General features: G+C 50.1%; 1 protein-coding gene across 4 annotated transcripts in view; it reads left to right on the top strand.

Annotated features, from left to right (window-relative positions):
• The first annotated feature begins 271 nt into the window (after window positions 1-271).
• Window positions 272-20,984, top strand: part of SLC4A11 (solute carrier family 4 member 11) — a 268,286-nt gene continuing 247,573 nt past the window's right edge. For 3 of the 4 annotated variants that reach the window (XM_068274623.1, XM_068274641.1, XM_068274614.1), the window contains exon 1: window positions 19,052-19,176. In XM_068274623.1, the coding sequence (XP_068130724.1) occupies window positions 19,140-19,176 (37 nt within the window). In that variant the 5' untranslated portion in view covers window positions 19,052-19,139. Of the gene's footprint in view, window positions 344-19,051; window positions 19,177-20,984 lie in introns of those variants that run through there. The other variant, XM_068274632.1, reaches the window with a different exon arrangement.

The raw sequence follows: 20,984 nt of genomic DNA, 5'->3' as shown, positions 1-20,984 counted from the left end.
TAAGACGTATGTTTCTTCCTGAGTAAAATGAGGCATAAATTACTTGTCTCCTATGTTGCTGTCATTTACAGTAAGTAGCAGAAATCTGACATTACTGACAGGTTTTGGGTTAGTCCATCTCTCAATAGGGGATTCTCAGCATGGCCTTTATTCTTTATAAAGACGCTCCCTGAAAAAGATTAATACAAAGGTGCTGGCCAGCCTCCATGCTCACTTTTTTGGCAGTTGGATGGAGCAACTGTCATTAACTAAGTGGTCCTGAAAATAAAGAAAACCCTGAGAATCCCCTATGAGATGAGCTGGTCTAAAACCTGTTGGTTCTATCAGATTTCTACTACTTACTGTAAGTCACAGCAACATAGGAGAATAATAATAATAATAATAATAATAATAATAATAATAATAAATTACCTTAAAGGGCAATTTATGGTAATTTATGGTTCATTTTACTCTGGGGAAAATGTAGTTTTTATTTGTATACGTTTACATGTACTTAAAATTTTACGTCATATGAAACCTAACAAAATACACAAAAATGGTGTATGTACCGTTTTCACAACCACTTAGAGAATCTTAGATCATAACTAAGCAGGCAAATCCCCCTAAACAACATAATTAGGCAGAATTCCCTCCCCCCAAACAACATAATTAGGCAGAACCCCCCCCCCCCCCCAACAACATAATTAGGTAGAGTGCCCCCAAACAACATAATTAGGCAGAGTGTCCCCCAAAGAATATTACTAAATAAGAAGATTTAGGGACATCGTTCTTCATTGTAGCATGCACAATTACTGAAGGGATCGGGACTTGAATCCTGTGGTAACAGTTGGAGGCCGAATTCTGTACAGACTGCAGGCTAGTAGCATGTTCTTTTGCTACAGAGTGGGTGGGATGAAGAGAACAATGGCCTCACCGGCTTTTATAGTTATAATCCTAACATTTGTGTAGCGCTTTTCTCCTGTCAGCTTCAAAGTGTTTGCAAGCTTCAGCTACTAGGGGAGTGCTCAGTAGGCCTGCAATGTTAGGGAGTCTTGCTCAAAGATTCCTTACTGAATGGGTACTGGCTTACTGATTAGTAAGAGCCAAGATTTGGACCTTGGTCCGGTATAGTATTTTTACCACTAGCTATGCCACTGGAGGAAACAGAGAGCTCAGAGGAAACCCACACAAATAAGGGGACTACATCAACTCCAGTTAGTGTACAGGCAGGGAATTGAACCCAGGATTCTAGTGCTGTGAGGTAAAAAGGTCAGCCATTATGCGCCCATATCAAGTGTTCAAATGTCTCAAGCCAGAGGATCAGCATTTTTACCATTCAGGTATTTACTTTAGGATGAGATCAGCAGTGCCAATCTCTCGGTGTAGGTCCGCTAGACGTTCATACCGTTCTCCGTCTAACCAGTTTCTCAATGCAGCCGTTTAGTGAAGCAATTGGCCTGAACTGTGCAGGTTACTCAATGTGTTTAGTAAACACACATTAACCCTGCAGTCATTAGAATACTACTCTGTTGGCATAACAGTCCCCGAGTGTTGACAAAGTGCAGCAGTCATTGCCGCAGTGTGATAAGCCTGCAAATGGGCAGATAAGTGCAGGTTTATCATGAGCATGGTCTATTAAATGAGCCATTTATTCTAGGCAAGGACAATGTGATAGAAGGCAGGTGTCAGTCACGCTGTCATTAATCTTAAAAGGCAATAATCATGCATATATATAGCACCTGCTTTCTCTTGGGATTGCCTGGTCAAGTACAAAACTAGTAGTTGGCGTGTCTATTGGGCAAATTTTCCTTAGGGCCCTTTTCCACTAGCAATCGCTAGCGTTCACGCTGAACGCTAGCGATTGCTGAATCGCAATTACCGGCGATTCCCCGACATTCGCGGCCGCGATTTTGCTATGCTATGCACTGCATAGCAAAATCGCGGCAATTATCGCTCCGCCGCGCGTTCGCGTTCCCCGCAAAAACGAATCGCGGTAGTGGAAATGACCTACCGCGATTCCCATGTTAAAAAGCAAACCGTAGCGATTGTAAAATCGCTAGCGGTTTGCGTTTTTTTGATTCAGCCAGCGCAAACGCGCTGGTGGAAAAGGGCCCAGAATGTGGACCTGAACTCTTGCACAGGACAGAAGGAAAACAGAGATAAATGCACCCTGTATGTATTTAGAGAGTTTAGCCTGTCTAATTCCCCTTCATTTGTGTCTAATCACTAGTTGTAATCTGATCTCTCCCCTGTTTCAAATGACTGCCTATGGCAGATAAGCCCATTTGAAAGCACAGGATGTTAAAGTGTAACTGTCGGGCATAAAATCAATTCTTTATTTTTATCTGGTAGACAAGTAATAAGGATGCTAACCAGGCAATCCAAAAGTTAAAATCACTATTACTTTTTTTGTTGATAAATGATCATTCCCCGGTTTACCTGACTCTTATTTTGGTACACAAAAAGGAAGTTGCAGGGCATGTTGGGTTGTCCTTTTTTGCCTCTCTACTTCCCCTCAGACTTAACTAATGCAGCCTGATTGGCTGAAGTCTCTTTCCCTCCTGTTTTCCCCTCCCACACCTCTGTTCCTCTCTGATTTACCAATATTTCTCATGCTGAGACAATGCACTTTCTATAGTGAAGGGCGAGCAAATCAGGCAGAGGAGAGTAATGCTGGAAATACACAAGTCGTGTCGGTGGCTCGATTAATCGCCAGATCGACTCCCGCCACATCCTCGCGGGCGCCCGGATCGATTCCCGCTCGTCCCCACAGGTGCTCCTTATCTCCTGCTCGTTTTCTTTCCATTGTCCGCCCACGGGGATCGAGCGCAGAATCGATCCGGCGGGGTATCGGACCTGTCGGAAATTATCAATCGAGCCATCAGCGGCTCGATTGATAAGAACAATCTGCCCGTGTATGCCCAGCATAAGGAAGGAAATTACATCAGGATTGCCTTCAAAATAGTCACACTTAAAATGGGAAATGCTAAGAAGGATTTTCTCTTTTTTTACTGTAGAAAAATCACTAAAATCGAAACATGACCAGTGCAATACATGGTATGTAAGTAGAGCAAGTATTTATCTACTTATATATGTGTTTTTTTTTCTGAGATAGTATGGCTGACAGCTCCTCTTTAACAATGTCTGCTTCCATGAATCAGGAAGTAGGAACTGCGCAGATTTATTTTACCATTTGTATCAGCTGTAACAAAGAAAATGATTTTTTCACAGTGGGACGTTAAAGTTCCACGTTACAGCAGCCAGTAACGCAGCCTAACTCACAGCACTAATTAATATTCACTGCACTGTGTTGACTCCTGGTCAGTGGCGGCTCCAGAAAATTTTTTTAGGGGGTGCTATGCAGGTGCTGGACCAATTTCCGGGGGAGCTGAAATGGGTGTGGCGTGGTCATGACCGGATGAGGGCGGGGCTAACTGTAATTTAAAGTGAACCCAGGGTGAGAGTGATATGGTGGCTGCCATATTTATTTCCTTTTAAACAATACTAGTTGCCTGGCAGCCCTGCTGATCTATTTGGCTGTAGTAGTGAACTGAATTACACCAGAAACAAGCCATGCAGCTAATCTTGTCAGTTCTGACAATATTGTCAGAAACCCCTGACCTGCTGCATGCTTGTTCAGGGTCTATGGTTGAAAGAATAAGAGGCAGAGGACCAGCACGGCAGCCAGGCAACTGGTATTGCTTAAAGGGAGATAAATATGGCAGCCTCAATATTATTCTCACCTCGGGTTCCCTTTAAAAGTGCAACGCAAAGACAGAGGGCCCAAGTTTTGGTGACCCTTTTCCCAGAAAATTCACATAATTGTGCAGGTTTTCTCAAGAAAATACACGTAATGTGAGCAGATTTTAACAAAAAACACGTCCAATGACCCCAATATGCACAATCGTTATCAGATATGGCTCCAATATGCACAATCGGTAGCAGATATGACCCCAATATGCACAATCGTTATCAGATATGGCTCCAATATGCACAATCGTTATCAGATATGGCTCCAATATGCACAATCGTTATCAGATATGGCCCCAATATGCACAATCGTTATCAGATATGGCCCCAATATGCACAATCGTTATCAGATATGGCCCCAATATGCACAATCGTTATCAGATATGGCCCCAATATGCACAATCGTTATCAGATATGGCCCCAATATGCACAATCGTTATCAGATATGGCCCCAATATGCACAATCGTTATCAGATATGGCCCCAATATGCACAATCGTTATCAGATATGGCCCCAATATGCACAATCGTTATCAGATATGGCCCCAATATGCACAATCGTTATCAGATATGACCCCAATATGCACAATCGGTAGCAGATATGGTCCCAATATGCACAATCGGTAGCAGATATGGTCCCAATATGCACAATCGGTAGCAGATATGGTCCCAATATGCACAATCGGTAGCAGAAATGACCCCAATATGCACAAATCGGTAGCAGAAATGACCCCAATATGCACAAATCGGTGGCAGATATGGTCCCAATATGCACAAATCGGTGGCAGATATGGTCCCAATATGCACAAATCGGTGGCAGATATGGTCCCAATATGCACAAATCGGTGGCAGATATGGTCCCAATATGCACAATCGGTGGCAGATATGGTCCCAATATGCACAATCGGTGGCAGATATGGTCCCAATATGCACAATCGGTGGCAGATATGGTCCCAATATGCACAATCGGTGGCAGATATGGTCCCAATATGCATAATCGGTGGCAGATATGGTCCCAATATGCACAATCGGTGGCAGATATGGTCCCAATATGCACAATCGGTGGCAGATATGGTCCCAATATGCACAATCGGTGGCAGATATGGTCCCAATATGCACAATCGGTGGCAGATATGGTCCCAATATGCACAATCGGTGGCAGATATGGTCCCAATATGCACAATCGGTGGCAGATATGGTCCCAATATGCACAATCGGTGGCAGATATGGTCCCAATATGCACAATCGGTGGCAGATATGGTCCCAATATGCACAATCGGTGGCAGATATGGTCCCAATATGCACAATCGGTGGCAGATATGGTCCCAATATGCACAATCGGAGGCAGATATGGTCCCAATATGCACAATCGGTAGCAGATATGGCCCCAATATGCACAATCGGTAGCAGATATGACCCCAATATGCACAATCCGTAGCAGAAATGACCCCAATATGCACAATCCGTAGCAGAAATGACCCCAACATGCACAATCGGTAGCAGATATGACCCCAATATGCACAATCGGTAGCAGATATGACCCCAATATGCACAATCGGTAGCAGATATGACCCCAATATGCACAATCGGTAGCAGATATGACCCCAATATGCACAATCGGTAGCAGATATGACCCCAATATGCACAATCCGTAGCAGATATGACCCCAATATGCACAATCGGTAGTAGAAATGACCCCAATATGCACAATCGGTAGCAGAAATGACCCCAATATGCACAATCCGTAGCAGATATGACCCCAATATGCACAATCCGTAGCAGATATGACCCCAATATGCACAATCCGTAGCAGATATGACCCCAATATGCACAATCCGTAGCAGATATGACCCCAATATGCACAATCAGCATCACCTGAAAAAGAAAAACCCATTTACTCACCTACAGCCAGAAGACCTTCTTTCCCGACCTCCTGTCCCGAGTCCCGACCTCATTGTGGCGCGCAGCGCCCGCGATCCTCTTCCTTCCCGACGTCACGACGAGACTTCCTGCCTGCATGCAGAGAGCAGGGCTACGGGAAAATGGCCGCCTGAAGTCTGCAGAACAGGGCTCCGGGCGGCCATCTTACCGTAGCCCTGCCTGCTGCTCCGTGCTGCCGCTGTGTGAACTGACTTGGCGTCTTTTAGACGCCTGAAGTCAGTTCACTCCAGGGGGTGCTTGGACAATTCTAGGGGGTGCTCGAGCACCCCCAAGCACCCCCCTGGCGCCGCCCCTGCTCCTGGTGGAACTGTAGTGTTGTCCGGATCATGAATGAATCGTTCATTTGATCCGGATCTTTTTTGTGAGTCGAATCATCACAATGAAAGATTCGGTTCACAGTGGATGTCTGTCTGGAAGAAACCGGAACATACAGAATGTACAGTGTAGGGAAAGTCCTGTCCTGCTAATCATTTCACCCTGTCTGCTTCCCTAGTAAAATGATTCAAATGATTTGGTTCAAAGATCCGGATCTTTTTAATGATCCGATTCAAATGATCCGAATCCTTAAAAAGATCCGGACATCCTATCACTAACCTGGAGCGGCTGCTTTGAGAGCTGCATAATGCAGCTCAATCTGACGTCCAACTTCAACACCACCATGCGTCGCGTTAGTAACCAGCTGCGTTATGCGACCATAACGTCCCCTAAAACGCAACGTCTTGGTGGGAAAGTAGCCTAAAGGTTACTATGTTGTTGTGTATATTTTAGAGCAGAGAGGACTTCTGAGTTCAGGTCCGCTTTAAAGGGAACCTGAAGCAAGTAACATTATTTAAAAAACACACATGACGTAGCTGCAAATGAATACTACATACTAATCTCACCGTCAGTACCTCTCAGAAGCTCACCATTTTCTTCTTACAGTGATCCCTTCCAGTTCTGACAGTATTTTGTCAGAACTGAAATACACCAGTTGCTGTCAGTTATATATCAGCAGCTGTCAGTTACAACTGAATGTGCAAGGTAATGTCCATGTTTCCCTATGGATCAAGTGGGTGATATTACAGTTTAACAGTGTGCTGACCAGGAAGCTGTTATGGGGTAATGGCCATTTTTAAAATGGAGAACGGAGACTTCCATTGATCACAGTGGACAAATGGAATGCAATAGAGGAGAGAGAGATTGAGGAGTGGACTACACAGGAGGTAAGTATGGTTATTTTTATTTTCAGTTCAGGTTCTCTTTAAAGCAAGTCTGAAGCAAAAATTAAAAACAGATACTCACCTAAGGAGAGGGAAGGCTCTGGGTCCTGTAGAGCCTTCACGTTCTCCTCAAAATGTCCTCGTTCCCTTCAGGAGCCTCCGTTTGAATCTACCACCGCGGGAAACTTCGGTAGCACTCAGGCTTCCGAAGACCTGCGGCTCTGTACTGCGCGCGAGTGTGCGAGAGAGGGCGCTTGCGCGTGCGCAGTATGGAACAGCCCATCTTCAGAAGTCTGAAGCTCACCCAACGTGGAAGAGAGCAATCTACGACCCATGGATCGTAGACTGCTAACGAGGGAGCCTGCAGGGGGAACGTGAGGAGACCAGGAAGGTTCTATAGGACACAGAGCCTTCCCTCTCCATAGATGAGAGTTTTGTTTCTTTTTTATTGTCACTTCAGACTCCCTTTAACACAGTCCTAACTTAAAGAGACACTGAAGCGAGACTAAATCTCGCTTCAGCTCTCATATATAGCAGGGGCACGTGTGCCCCCAACCCACCCCCCGCAAAAGTTGGTCGGAAAGTTGGTCGCTGAAATTGTCTTCCTGGAGGCAGGGCTAACGGCTGCAGCCCTGCCTCCAGTCGCGTCTATCAGACGCGCATCGCCGCCTCTCCCCCGCCCCTCTCAGTGAAGGAAGACTGAGAGGGGCGGGGAAGAGGCGGAGATACGCGCTGACAGACGCGCGTGGGGCAGGGCTGCGGCGGTTAGCCCTGCCCCAACCAGGAAGCGCTCTCCCGCATTACGGAGGGGGTTTGGGGGGACAGGGACCCCCGTTAAGCCGCGGGATAGCGGCGTTTTAGCAGGGGCACACGTGCCCCTACTATATATGAGGTCTGAAGCGAGATCTATTCTCGCTTCAGACTCTCTTTAAAACATGTTATACTGTACAAATTACATAAAACTTGTGACAGATATTAGTACTCTAATGAAGTGTACCTCCATAGGTTGGTTGGCATGTGTCAATTGCCAGACAGCTCTTTCCTCCAGCCCCTCCCTGTGACACTGTGTGAGCATTCTTTATCTTTTATAAGGGCTGGTGCACACCGATCGGCTTTTTCAGCGTTTCTGCAGCCGCAAGGCGGATACGTTTGGTCAATGCATCTCAATGGGGTGGTTCACACCAGAGCGGGAGGCATTTTGCAGAAATGCATACTCCCGGGGTGAGGCATTTTTTGGATTGCGGATGCGTTTCTGCCTCAATGTTAAGTATAGAAAAAACGCAAACCGCTCTGAAAAACGCCTGTTCAGAGCAGTTTTGCCGGCGTGTTTGTTACAGAAGCTGTTCAGTAACAGCTTTACTGTAACAATATATGAAATCTACTACACCAAAACCGCTACACAAAACCGCAAAACGCTAGCTGAAACGCTACAGAAAAATAAGAAAAAGCGTTTCAAAATCTGCTAGCATTTTGCGGATCTGCTAGCAGGTTTTGGTGTGCACCAGGCCCGAGAAAGGAAAAAAAAATATCTAGGAGGGGGGCTCCAGGGGGTTATGTGAATACCACTGTGAGCTGTCCAGGTCAGAGCACTGCTACATGAGTCATGTGTGTCGCCCCCTGGAACCCCCCTTCTTCCTTTCCAGGGGCTCCTGCACAGAGAGAGAGGTTTATCATCAGCTCCCAGCATGACTAGCACTGCACCAGGTACCTTGATCATCAGCTCCCAGCATGGCTAGCACTGCACCTGGTACCTTGCTTCAGCAGCATGTTAAGGTACTTCCAGGATACTCTTTGTGGCTGATTAAACAATCGATATCTGTTCTACCACTTTGCACCATTAGATATTAGACAAGATGAAGGTGAAATCCAGTGTAATATCAGGTTCACCCCTGTTGGCTTCGTACTGCCTGATGCAGTATAAAGCTATGGAAAAAGTATAGCATGCTGATGCCCACATCCACCCCCTTCCCCCAACCCAAGAACGATTGTGCAGATAACCAACATGTCTGGTTGTAATGTCTAATGTAAATAGTGCAACATTTATTTCAATTGGATTTAATGTTTATATCGATTCCTAACACACAACGCACATACGGCCGATTTTCAATAGATTGTAGCAGAGAATGTATTGAAAATCGATATAACTGCAGCTTTGCACTGTTCAATGTAGTGCAACGCTATGGGCCACAAAACATCAACCTAAATCCTCTATCCGGTCCCATCAATGCTTTTGCTTGATTTTAATTTAGAAAACAATTGGAGGGACCTGTATGGTGACCCTCCAGGGACTTTTACGGTGTCCCCAGTCCTTCTCAGGGTGCAGATACCTGTACAGTGTCCCCCCAGTCCTCCTCAGGGTGTGGAGACCTGTGCAGTGTCCCTCCAGTCCTCCTCAGGGTGTAGAGACCACTATGGTGTCTCCCCAGTCCTCCTCAGAGTGTAGAGACCTGTAAGGTGTCTCTCCAGTCCTCCTCAGGGTTTAGAGACCTGTATGGTGTCTCTCTAGTCCTCCTCAGGGTGCAGAGACCTGTAAGGTGTCTCTCCAATCCTCCTCAGGGTGTAGAGACCTGTAAGGTGTCTCCCTAGTCCTCCTCAGGGTGCAGAGACCTGTATGGTGTCCTTCCAGTCCTCCTCAGGGTGCAGAGACCTGTATGGTGTCCTCCCAGTCCTCCTCAGGGTGCAGAGACCTGTATGGTGTCCTCCCAGTCCTCCTCAGGGTGCAGAGACCTGTGCGGTGTCCCCCCAGTCCTCCTCAGGGTGCAGAGACCTGTATGATGTCCCCATAGTCCTCCTCAGGGTGCAGAGACCTGGACGGTGTCCCCCCAGTCCTCCTCAGGGTGCAGAGACATGTATGGTGTCCCCATAGTCCTTCTCAGGGTGCAGAGACCTGGAAGGTGTCCCCCCAGTCCTCCTCAGGGTGCAGAGACCTGTGCAGTGTCCCCCCCAGTCCTTCTCAGGGTGCAGAGACCTGTGCAGTGTCCCCCCAGTCCTCCTCAGGGTGCAGAGACCTGTGCAGTGTCCCCCCAGTCCTTCTCAGGGTTCAGAGACCTGTATGGTGTCCCCCCAGTCCTCCTCAGGGTGCAGAGACCTGTGCAGTGTCCCCCCAGTCCTCCTCAGGGTGCAGAGACCTGTGCAGTGTCCCCTCAGTCCTTCTCAGGGTGCAGAGACCTGTGCAGTGTCCCCCTCAGGGTGCAGAGACCTGTGCAGTGTCCCCCCAGTCGTTCTCAGGGTGCAGAGACCTGGAAGGTGTCCCCCCAGTCCTCCTCAGGGTGCAGAGACCTGGAAGGTGTCCCCCCAGTCCTCCTCAGGGTGCAGAGACCTGGAAGGTGTCCCCCCAGTCCTCCTCCTCAGGGTGCAGAGACCTGGAAGGTGTCCCCCCAGTCCTCCTCAGGGTGCAGAGACCTGGAAGGTGTCCCCCCAGTCCTCCTCAGGGTGCAGAGACCTGGACGGTGTCCCCCCAGTCCTCCTCAGGGTGCAGAGACCTGGATGGTGTCCCCCCAGTCCTACTCAGGGAGAAGCATCCTGCACAGTAACCTTTATATCCTCATCTAAATGCGCTGTACTATACGGTGCACAGTTTATCATTCTTAGGGAGGGGTGTCCTAAACAGTGCCTACCTCTATCTACCTTGGTGTGCAGTGTCCTCTATGGTGCCCTCTTTATCCATCTTGGTGGTAGGTCTTCTGTATGGTGCTCTATTTTATTTGGGCAAAAGAGGTGAAGTGAGGAGCACTTTGGCAAAAAGAGGTGTGCCACGACCCCGTCCCAGTGTCCCTTGGGACCACAACAGTCAAAAATACAGATGGGTCGGCACCACCAAATAGCAAATAAAGCTCTTTTATTACAGCAGTAACAGACGCTGTTTCGGGCTGACAAGCCCTTTATCAAACTGCTCACCCAGTAAAAGATACCACCACCTTATAAAACCACCCACAAAGTGGGTGGCAACACGGGCAGGCCTGATGGGGGACTTTCAGATACCTTAAAATACACAAGCAACTCACCAAAAGTGATGCATGGGCGTGCACACCAAGAAAAGAAACCTCCGTGCGCTGTGCGGCATTAAGGCCAATCACAGTGGTTACAAACCACAGGCCAATCACCAAGTCCAGGCAGCGCAACCCACAGTGACGTCATAACGTCAAGCCGCCGGGAGCCAGTCTCACTATGCGCAGGAACATAGACACTAGCCAATAAGAACGGCAAAAAGCCGCCGGCCAATAAAAGGTGTCCATGCGTCACAGCGCCGCCCCATCAGACGTCACAGGGAACTCCGTGCGTCTGGGATGGGCTAGATCAAAGACCGCTCCAAGCTTGTAGGAGGGCGTGCGGCGTCATGACAACGCCGCACCGCCCCTTAAGGCAAGACTTAAAATATGCCAAAAAAATATGCACCCCAATTAAAAAATTGTAAATGGAAGAACATGTGAGCAAAAGATCACATATGTAATGTAAAACTTACAGAACCCCAGCAGGTCATCCCGTGTCCACATTTAAAACAAGGCAAGAGCACCTGTAAAGATATGAAGTAAACAAACAGATGTTAAGAGACCACCATACTGTACAACCCTCCCCTACAGACAAAACCTGAGGTCATATTCCCTGTTTAAACCCCCCGATCCCATAGTACCCAATCTGCGAATCCAATATGCCTCCCTGCGTAGTAATTCCCTCTCACGGCTCCCTCCCCTGAAGTCAACAGGAACCCCATCAATGACTGTTACCCTCAGCTGTGAAACCGCATGTCGAAAAACATGAAAGTGTTCCGCCACCGTTAAATTACATAACGGATTGCGAATATTAGATTTATGCGAAGAAACGCGGTCCTTCAGACGCTGAGTCGTCTTACCAATGTAAGAGAGACCGCACGGACACTTTAACATGTAAACCACAAACGTTGAATCACAGCTGTAGAGCCCATTAATCTGCAAGGGGGTACAAAGGGAAGGGTGAGAGAATGTGCTGCCTCTGATGACATTATTGCACATGTGGCAGCAGAGGCATGGAAACATGCCCCGTCTGCCAACAACTGGACGCGCTGGTGTAGCCGCCGTGATTTTATCACGGACAGTAGGAGCACGTTTAAAAGACATGAGAGGCGGGTACCTAAACTCCGACACAGCAGGCAACCCGTCCCTCAAAATGTGCCAATGTTTGCGTATGGTGCGTGTGATCGCATCACTACAAACATTATATGTCGACACAAACGGCAGTCTAGCACCCGCGTAACACCTCGGTCTCATACAAAGTAGTATCCTTTTTTTGGACGTGGTGGTCTCCCTTGGTGACTCTGGGGTAGAAACTGATCTACATGTGAAAGGCACGGATCGGAATTCAGTGCTACACTTTAACAGCTTTCACCCCATGGGCACCAAGGAGAGTATACCTTATAGTCAATTGTCTTGTGTTTCTAGGATTGTCAGTGATGGACAGACTAGGGAGGCACGCGGCCGGGAGATGATGGATAAGTTCAGGGCACGTGGGTATCCAGACCGGTGCTTCAGACCCAGGGCCCAACGCAATAGGAGGGGTGTGGGTGCTAGACTGCCGTTTGTGTCGACATATAATGTTTGTAGTGATGCGATCACGCGCACCATTGGCACATTTTGAGGGACGGGTTGCCTAAAGTGTCCGTGCGGTCTCTCTTACATTGGTAAGACGACTCAGCGTCTGAAGGACCGCGTTTCTTCGCATAAATCTAATATTCGCAATCCGTTATGTAATTTAACGGTGGCGGAACTTTCATGTTGTTCGACATGCGGTTTCACAGCTGAGGGTAACAGTCATTGATGGGGTTCCTGTTGACTTCAGGGGAGGGAGCCGTGAGAGGGAATTACTACGCAGGGAGGCATATTGGATTCGCAGATTGGGTACTATGGGATCGGGGGGTTTAAACAGGGAATATGACCTCAGGTTTTGTCTGTAGGGGAGGGTTGGTGGTCTCTTAACATCTGTTTGTTTACTTCATATCTTTACAGGTGCTCTTGCCTTGTTTTAAATGTGGACACGGGATGACCTGCTGGGGTTCTGTAAGTTTTACATTACATATGTGATCTTTAGCTCACATGTTCTTCCATTTACAATTTTTTAATTGGGGTGCATATTTTTTTTGGCATATTTTAAGTCTTGCCTTAAGGGGCGGTGCGGCGTTGTCATGACGCCGCACGCCCTCCTACAAGCTTGGAGCGGTCTTTGATCTAGCCCATCCCAGACGCACGGAGTTCCCTGTGACGTCTGATGGGGCGGCGCTGTGACGCATGGACACCTTTTATTGGCCGGCGGCTTTTTGCCGTTCTTATTGGCTAGTGTCTATGTTCCTGCGCATAGTGAGACTGGCTCCCGGCGGCTTGACGTTATGACGTCACTGTGGGTTGCGCTGCCTGGACTTGGTGATTGGCCTGTGGTTTGTAACCACTGTGATTGGCCTTAATGCCGCACAGCGCACGGAGGTTTCTTTTCTTGGTGTGCACGCCCATGCATCACTTTTGGTGAGTTGCTTGTGTATTTTAAGGTATCTGAAAGTCCCCCATCAGGCCTGCCCGTGTTGCCACCCACTTTGTGGGTGGTTTTATAAGGTGGTGGTATCTTTTACTGGGTGAGCAGTTTGATAAAGGGCTTGTCAGCCCGAAACAGCGTCTGTTACTGCTGTAATAAAAGAGCTTTATTTGCTATTTGGTGGTGCCGACCCATCTGTATTTTTGACTATTTTATTTGGGGTCAGGTGTCCTTCCTATCCTCCTCGGTGTGGTGCCCTTTGTCCTCCTCCGGGTGTGCCATCCTGTACAGTACCCTCTCTATACTCCTTGGAGTAAGGTGTGCTGTATGATGCCTACTCTATTGTTCTTGGGGTTGAGGTGTCCTCTATAGCCCTCTCCCTATCATCCACAGAGTGAGATGATGACCTGCACAGTGTCCTTTCTACCCTCCTCAGTTTTTGTGCCCTATGTGGTGCCCTCTCTATTCTTCATAGGTAGCAGTACCTGTACAGTGCCCTTTCTATCCTCCTCAAAGTGAGGTGTGCTGTATGGTGCCCTCTCTGTCCTCCTCCTAGTTCAAAGTCTTGCTAAGTGCCTTCTCTATACTCTTCTGGGTGCAGTGTCATTCATACCCATCTTGCTGGGAGGGCTCCTCTCTATTACTGCTTGGGGTGAGGTGTCCAGTATAGTACCCTCCACTATGCTTCCCGGGGTGTGGAGTGCTTTACGGTGGTTTCTGTTTTCTTCTGGGAGTGAGGTTTCCAGTACGGTGCCATCCCTATACTCCTCAGGGTACGGTGTTCTATATGATGCACCTTTTATCTTCCTCAAGGTAAGGTGCGCTGTAAGGTGTCCTCTCTAACATCCCGTATAGTGCCCTCTCTATGCTCCTCAGGGTAATATTCAGTGTCATGTATGGTAGCCTCAGTAAAATAGTCAGGGTGAGCTGTCCTGTACGTTGCTTCCTCTATCCTCCATGGTGTGCAGTATCTTACAGGGTGCCTTTTCTTTCATCTTTTTGGGGTGCGCTACCCTGTACACTTGGGGAGAGGTGTTCAGTATGATGCCCTCTCTGTCCTCCTTGGGGTGAGGTGTTCAGTATGATGCCCTCTCTGTCCTCCTAGGGGTGAGGTGTTCAGTATGATGCCCTCTCTGTCCTCCTAGGGGTGAGGTGTTCAGTATGATGCTGTCTCTGTCCTCCTTGGGGTGAGGTGTTCAGTATGATGCCCTCTCTGTCCTCCTAGGGGTGAGGTGTTCAGTATGAAGCCCTCTCTGTCCTCCTTGGGGTGAGGTGTTCAGTATGATGCTCTCTCTGTCCCTCTTGGGGTGAGGTATTCAGTATGATGCCCTCTCTGTCCTCCTAGGGGTGAGGTGTTCAGTATGATGCCCTCTCTGTCCTCCTAGGGGTGAGGTGTTCAGTATGAAGCCCTCGCTGTCCCTCTTGGGGTGAGGTGTTCAGTATGATGCCCTCTCTGTCCTCCTTGGGGTGAGGTGTTCAGTATGATGCCCTCTCTGTCCTCCTAGGGGTGAGGTGTTCAGTATGATGCCCTCGCTGTCCCTCTTGGGGTGAGGTGTTCAGTATGATGCCCTCGCTGTCCCTCTTGGGGTGAGGTGTTCAGTATGATGCCCTCTCTGTCCTCCTTGGGGTGAGGTGTTCAGTATGAAGCCCTCTCTGTCCTCCTTAGGGTGAGGTGCTCAGTATGATGCCCTCGCTGTCCCTCTTGGGGTGAGGTGTTCAGTATGATGCCCTCTCTGTCCCTCTTGGGGTGAGGTGTTCAGTATGAAGCCCACTCTGTCCTCCTTGGGGTGAGGTGTTCAGTATGGTGCCCTCTCTGTCCTCCTTGGGGTGAGGTGTTCAGTATGAAGCCCACTCTGTCCTCCTAGGGGTGAGGTGTTCAGTATGGTGTCCTCTCTGTCCTCCTTGGGGTGAGGTAATCAGTATGATGCTCTCTCTGTCCTCCTTGGGGTGAGGTGCTCAGTATGATGCCCTCTCTGTCCTCCTAGGGGTGAGGTGTTCAGTATGATGCCCTCTCTGTCCTCCTAGGGGTGAGGTGTTCAGTATGAAGCCCTCTCTGTCCTCCTTAGGGCGAGGTGCTCAGTATGATGCCCTCGCTGTCCCTCTTGGGGTGAGGTGTTCAGTATGATGCCCTCTCTGTCCCTCTTGGGGTGAGGTGTTCAGTATGAAGCCCACTCTGTCCTCCTTGGGGTGAGGTGTTCAGTATGATGCCCTCTCTGTCCTCCTTGGGGTGAGGTGTTCAGTATGAAGCCCACTCTGTCCTCCTTGGGGTGAGGTGTTCAGTATGATGCCCTCTGTCCTCCTAGGGGTGAGGTGCTCAGTATGATGCCCTCTCTGTCCTCCTAGGGGTGAGGTGTTCAGTATGATGCCCTCTCTGTCCTCCTTGGGGTGAGGTGTTCAGTATGAAGCCCACTCTGTCCTCCTTGGGGTGAGGTGTTCAGTATGATGCCCTCTGTCCTCCTAGGGGTGAGGTGCTCAGTATGATGCCCTCTCTGTCCTCCTAGGGGTGAGGTGTTCAGTATGGTGTCCTCTCTGTCCTCCTTGGGGTGAGGTGTTCAGTATGATGCCCACTCTGTCCTCCTTGGGGGTGAGGTGTTCAGTATAATGCCCTCTCTGTCCTCCTAGGGGTGAGGTGTTCAGTATGATGCCCTCTCTGTCCTCCTTGGGGTGAGGTGTTCAGTATGAAGCCCTCTCTGTCCTCCTTGGGGGTGAGGTGTTCAGTATGATGCTCTCTCTGTTCCTCTTGGGGTGAGGTGTTCAGTATGAAGCCCACTCTGTCCTCCTTGGGGGTGAGGTGTTCAGTATAATGCCCTCTCTGTCCTCCTAGGGGTGAGGTGTTCAGTATGATGCCCTCTCTGTCCTCCTTGGGGTGAGGTGTTCAGTATGAAGCCCACTCTGTCCTCCTTGGGGGTGAGGTGCTCAGTATGATGCCCTCTCTGTCCTCCTTGGGGAGAGGTGTTCAGTATGGTGTCCTCTCTGCCCTCCATGGGGTGAGGTGTTCAGTATGATGCCCTCTCTGTCCTCCTTGGGGTGAGGTGCTCAGTATGACGCTTTCTCTGTCCCTCTTGGGGTGAGGTGTTCAGTATGATGCCCTCTCTGTCCTCCTTGGGTGAGGTGTTCAGTATGATGCCCTCTCTGTCCTCCTTGGGGTGAGGTGCTCAGTATGATGCCCTCTCTGTCCTCCTTGGGGTGAGGTGTTCAGTATGATGCCCTATCTGCCCTCCTTGGGGTGAGGTGTTCAGTATGATGCCCTCTCTGTCCTCCTTGGGGTGAGGTGTTCAGTATGATGCCCTCTCTGTCCTCCTTGGGGTGAGGTGTTCAGTATGATGCCCTCTCTGTCCCTCCTTGGGGTGAGCCCTCTCTGTCCTCCTTGGGGTGAGGTGTTCAGTATGATGCCCTCTCTGTCCTCCTTGGGGTGAGGTGTTCAGTATGATGCCCTATCTGCCCTCCTTGGGGTGAGGTGTTCAGTATGATGCCCTCTCTGTCCTCCTTGGGGTGAGGTGTTCAGTATGATGCTCTCTCTGTCCCTCTTGGGGTGAGGTGTTCAGTATGATGCCCTCTCTGTAACTCCTTGGGGTGAGGTGTTCAGTATGGTGTCCTCTCAGTTCTCCTTGAGGTGGGCTGTCTTATATGGTGCCTAATCTATACGTCAGAGGTTGAGATGCCCTGTACAGTGCCCTTTGCATCCTCCTCTGGCAGTGGTACATGTAAATTACCCTTTCTATCCTCCTTGTAATGAGGTGTGCCTTATGGTGCAGGGTCCTGTATGTAGTCCTCATTATCTGTCTTGGGATGCTTTATTCTGTAGAGTGCCCTCTGTGTCCTTCTCAGGGTAATGTGTCCTGTTGGGTGACCTCGGTGTCCTTAGGGTGCTGTGTCATTTAGGGTGCCCTCTGCATCCTCCTCGGGATGGGGTGCACTGTATTTTGTCCTCTGTATGCCCTCGTGGTGAGGACTGTAGGGTACCCTTTGTACCATCCTCAGGGTGGGGTGCACTATAGGGTGCCCTCTGTATCCTCCTCTGTGTGGGGTGGTGCCCTCTGTATCCTTTTTGGGGTGAGGTGCCCTATAGGGTGCCCTCTGTATCCTCCTCGGGGTGAGGTGCCCTATAGGGTGCCCACTGTATCCTTTTTGGGGTGAGGTGCCCTATAGGGTGCCCTCTGTATCCTCCTCGGGGTGAGGTGCCCTATAGGGTGCCGACTGTATCCTTTTTGGGGTGAGGTGCCCTCTGTATCCTCCTCAGGGTGAGGTGCCCTATAGGGTGCCCTCTGCATCCTCCTCGGAGTGAGGTGCCCTATAGGGTGCCCACTGTATCCTTTTTGGAGTGAGGTGCCCTATAGGGTGCCTTCTGTATACTCCTCGGGGTGAGGTGCCCTCTGTATCCTTTTTGGGGTGAGGTGCCCTATAGGGTGCCCTCTGTGTCCTCCTCGGGGTGAGGTGCCCTATAGGGTGCCCACTGTATCCTTCTAGGGGTGAGGTGCCCTCTGTATCCTTTTTGGGGTGAGGTGCCCTATAGGATGCCCTCTGTATCCTTTTTGGGGTGAGGTGCCCTATAGGGCGCCCTCTGTATCCTCCTCGGAGTGAGGTGCCCTCTGTATCCTTTTTGGGGTGAGGTGCCCTATAGGGTGCCCTCTGTATCCTCCTCGGGGTGAGGTGCCCTATAGGGTGCCCACTGTATCCTTTTTGGGATGAGGTGCCCCATAGGATGCCCTCTGTATCCTTTTTGGGGTGAGGTGCCCTATAGGGTGCCCACTGTATCCTTTTTGGGGTGAGGTGCAATATGGGGTGCCCTCTGTATCCTTCTTATGGTGAGGTGCCCTATAGGGTGCCCTCTGTATCCTCCTCGGGGTGAGGTGCCCTATAGGGTGCCCTCTGTATCCTTCTTGGGGTGAGGTGCCCTCTGTATCCTCCTCAAGGTGAGGTGCCCTATATGATGCCCTCTGTATCCTTCTTGGGGTGAGGTGCCCTATAGGGTGCCCTCTGTATCCTTTTTGGGGTGAGGTGCCCTATAGGGTGCCCTCTGTATCCTCCTCGGGGTGAGGTGCCCTATAGCGTGCCCTCTGTATCATCCTCAGGGTGAGGTGCCCTATAGGGTGCCCTCTGTATCCTACTCGGGGTGAGGTGCCCTCTGTATCCTCCTCGGGGTGAGGTGCCCTATAGCGTGCCCTCTGTATCCTCCTCAGGGTGAGGTGCCCTATAGGGTGCCCTCTGTATCCTCCTCGGGGTGAGGTGCCCTATAGCGTGCCCTCTGTATCCTCCTCAGGGTGAGGTGCCCTATAGGGTGCCCTCTGTATCCTCCTCGGGGTGAGGTGCCCTATAGCGTGCCCTCTGTATCCTCCTCAGGGTGAGGTGCCCTATAGGGTGCCCTCTGTATCCTACTCGGGGTGAGGTGCCCTATAGGGTGCCCTCTGTATCCTCCTCGGGGTGGGGTGCCCTATGTATCCTTTTTGGGGTGAGATGTCCTATAGCGTGCCCTCTGTATCCTCCTCGGTGTAGGGTGCACTGTAGGGCTGCTGGGGGTACACGTGGTGCCCGGTGCTGTCTGCTCCCGGCTCCCCTCCGTGGTGCGGTCCTCCCGGCAGATGCTGCGGCTCAGCAGCCGGGAATCCCGGGGAGGTGCGGCGCTCCCTGGAAGGAGAAGGGGCGGGACGGAGGAGGGGGCAGGGCTGTGATTCCGGCCCCGCCCCGGACAGGAGGCAGCTTCTCTCTGATGATCCTCCTCGCAGAAGAAACTTAAAGTGTGAAGCTGGAGGATGGGGTGACAGTGCGGAGCGCAGAGATGGCAGCCCGGAGAGTCTTCCACCTCCAGCCATGCGGTAAGAGGTGCCCGGGGGACGCCGCCTCCCCTCCCTCCTCCCCCCCTCCTCCTCTGCCCCGGGGTCCCGGGCCCCTGCCTGCCCTCCCGCCTGTCTCTGCTGCTCACACAGCGGGGGAACTTCTATTCTATTGCATCATAGCCTGCTGGCTGCACACTGCATGCATCCTGCCCCATCCATCCATCCACTGCTGCACTGTGTGTGTCTGACTGCCACATGTGTGTGTCTGCTACATGTGTGTGTGTGTGTGTGTCTGCTACATGTGTGTGTGTGTGTCTGCTACATGTGTGTGTGTGTGTCTGCTACATGTGTGTGTGTGTGTGTCTGCTACATGTGTGTGTGTGTGTCTGCTACATGTGTGTGTGTGTGTCTGCTACATGTGTGTGTGTGTGTGTCTGCTACGTGTGTGTGTGTGTCTGCTACATGTGTGTGTGTGTGTGTGTGTCTGCTACATGTGTGTGTGTGTGTGTGTCTGCTACATGTGTGTGTGTGTGTGTGTGTCTGCTACATGTGTGTGTGTGTGTGTGTCTGCTACATGTGTGTGTGTGTGTGTCTGCTACATGTGTGTGTGTGTGTCTGCTACATGTGTGTGTGTGTGTGTGTCTGCTACATGTGTGTGTGTGTGTCTGCTACATGTGTGTCTGCTACGTGTGTGTGTGTCTGCTACGTGTGTGTGTGTCTGCTACGTGTGTGTGTGTGTGTGTGTCTGCTACGTGTGTGTGTGTGTCTGCTACGTGTGTGTGTGTGTCTGCTACGTGTGTGTGTGTGTGTCTGCTACATGTGTGTGTGTGTGTGTCTGCTACATGTGTGTGTGTGTGTCTGCTACGTGTGTGTGTGTCTGCTACGTGTGTGTGTGTCTGCTACGTGTGTGTGTGTGTGTGTGTCTGCTACGTGTGTGTGTGTCTGCTACGTGTGTGTGTGTCTGCTACGTGTGTGTGTGTGTGTGTGTCTGCTACGTGTGTGTGTGTGTGTGTCTGCTACGTGTGTGTGTGTGTGCTACGTGTGTGTGTGCTACGTGTGTGTGTATTACGTGTGTGTGTGTTACGTGTGTGTGTGTGTTACGTGTGTGTGTGTGTGTGTGTTACGTGTGTGTGTGTGTGTGTGTGTGTTACGTGTGTGTGTGTGTTACGTGTGTGTGTGTGTGTTACGTGTGTGTGTGTGTTACGTGTGTGTGTGTTACGTGTGTGTGTGTGTGTGTTACGTGTGTGTGTGTGTGTGTTACGTGTGTGTGTGTGTGTGTTACGTGTGTGTGTGTGTGTTACGTGTGTGTGTGTGTTACGTGTGTGTGTGTGTTACGTGTGTGTGTGTGTTACGTGTGTGTGTGTGTTACGTGTGTGTGTGTTACGTGTGTGTGTGTTACGTGTGTGTGTTACGTGTGTGTGTGTTACGTGTGTGTGTGTTACGTGTGTGTGTGTTACGTGTGTGTGTGTTACGTGTGTGTGTGTTACGTGTGTGTGTGTGTGTTACGTGTGTGTGTGTGTTACGTGTGTGTGTGTGTTACGTGTGTGTGTGTGTGTGTGTGTGTGCTACGTGTGTGTCTGTGTGTGTGTCTGCTACGTGTGTGTGTGTCTGCTGAGTACATTTGAAATCGGCGCCGGTAGACTTGGGCGCAGGATACAGCGGTATATGGCTGATCCTGCTTCTGCACAAGTCCGGGCCGATTTAATTACTATTCCCTCTCCAGGCCGCCATGGATAGTGGGGGGAATGAAATAATTCGGCTTCCAGCGATTGCTGGAGGCCGAATTATTATTGTGTTTTTAAGCAACTTCGGTTCTTCCGTCTTCTGACGGAGCCGACGTTACTCAC

This window comes from Hyperolius riggenbachi, chromosome 1 (assembly GCF_040937935.1).
Source record: "Hyperolius riggenbachi isolate aHypRig1 chromosome 1, aHypRig1.pri, whole genome shotgun sequence".
Lineage (NCBI taxonomy): Eukaryota > Metazoa > Chordata > Amphibia > Anura > Hyperoliidae > Hyperolius > Hyperolius riggenbachi.
The sequence above is the reverse complement of the archived record's forward strand: the minus strand, read 5'-3'. Positions and strand labels throughout refer to the sequence as shown.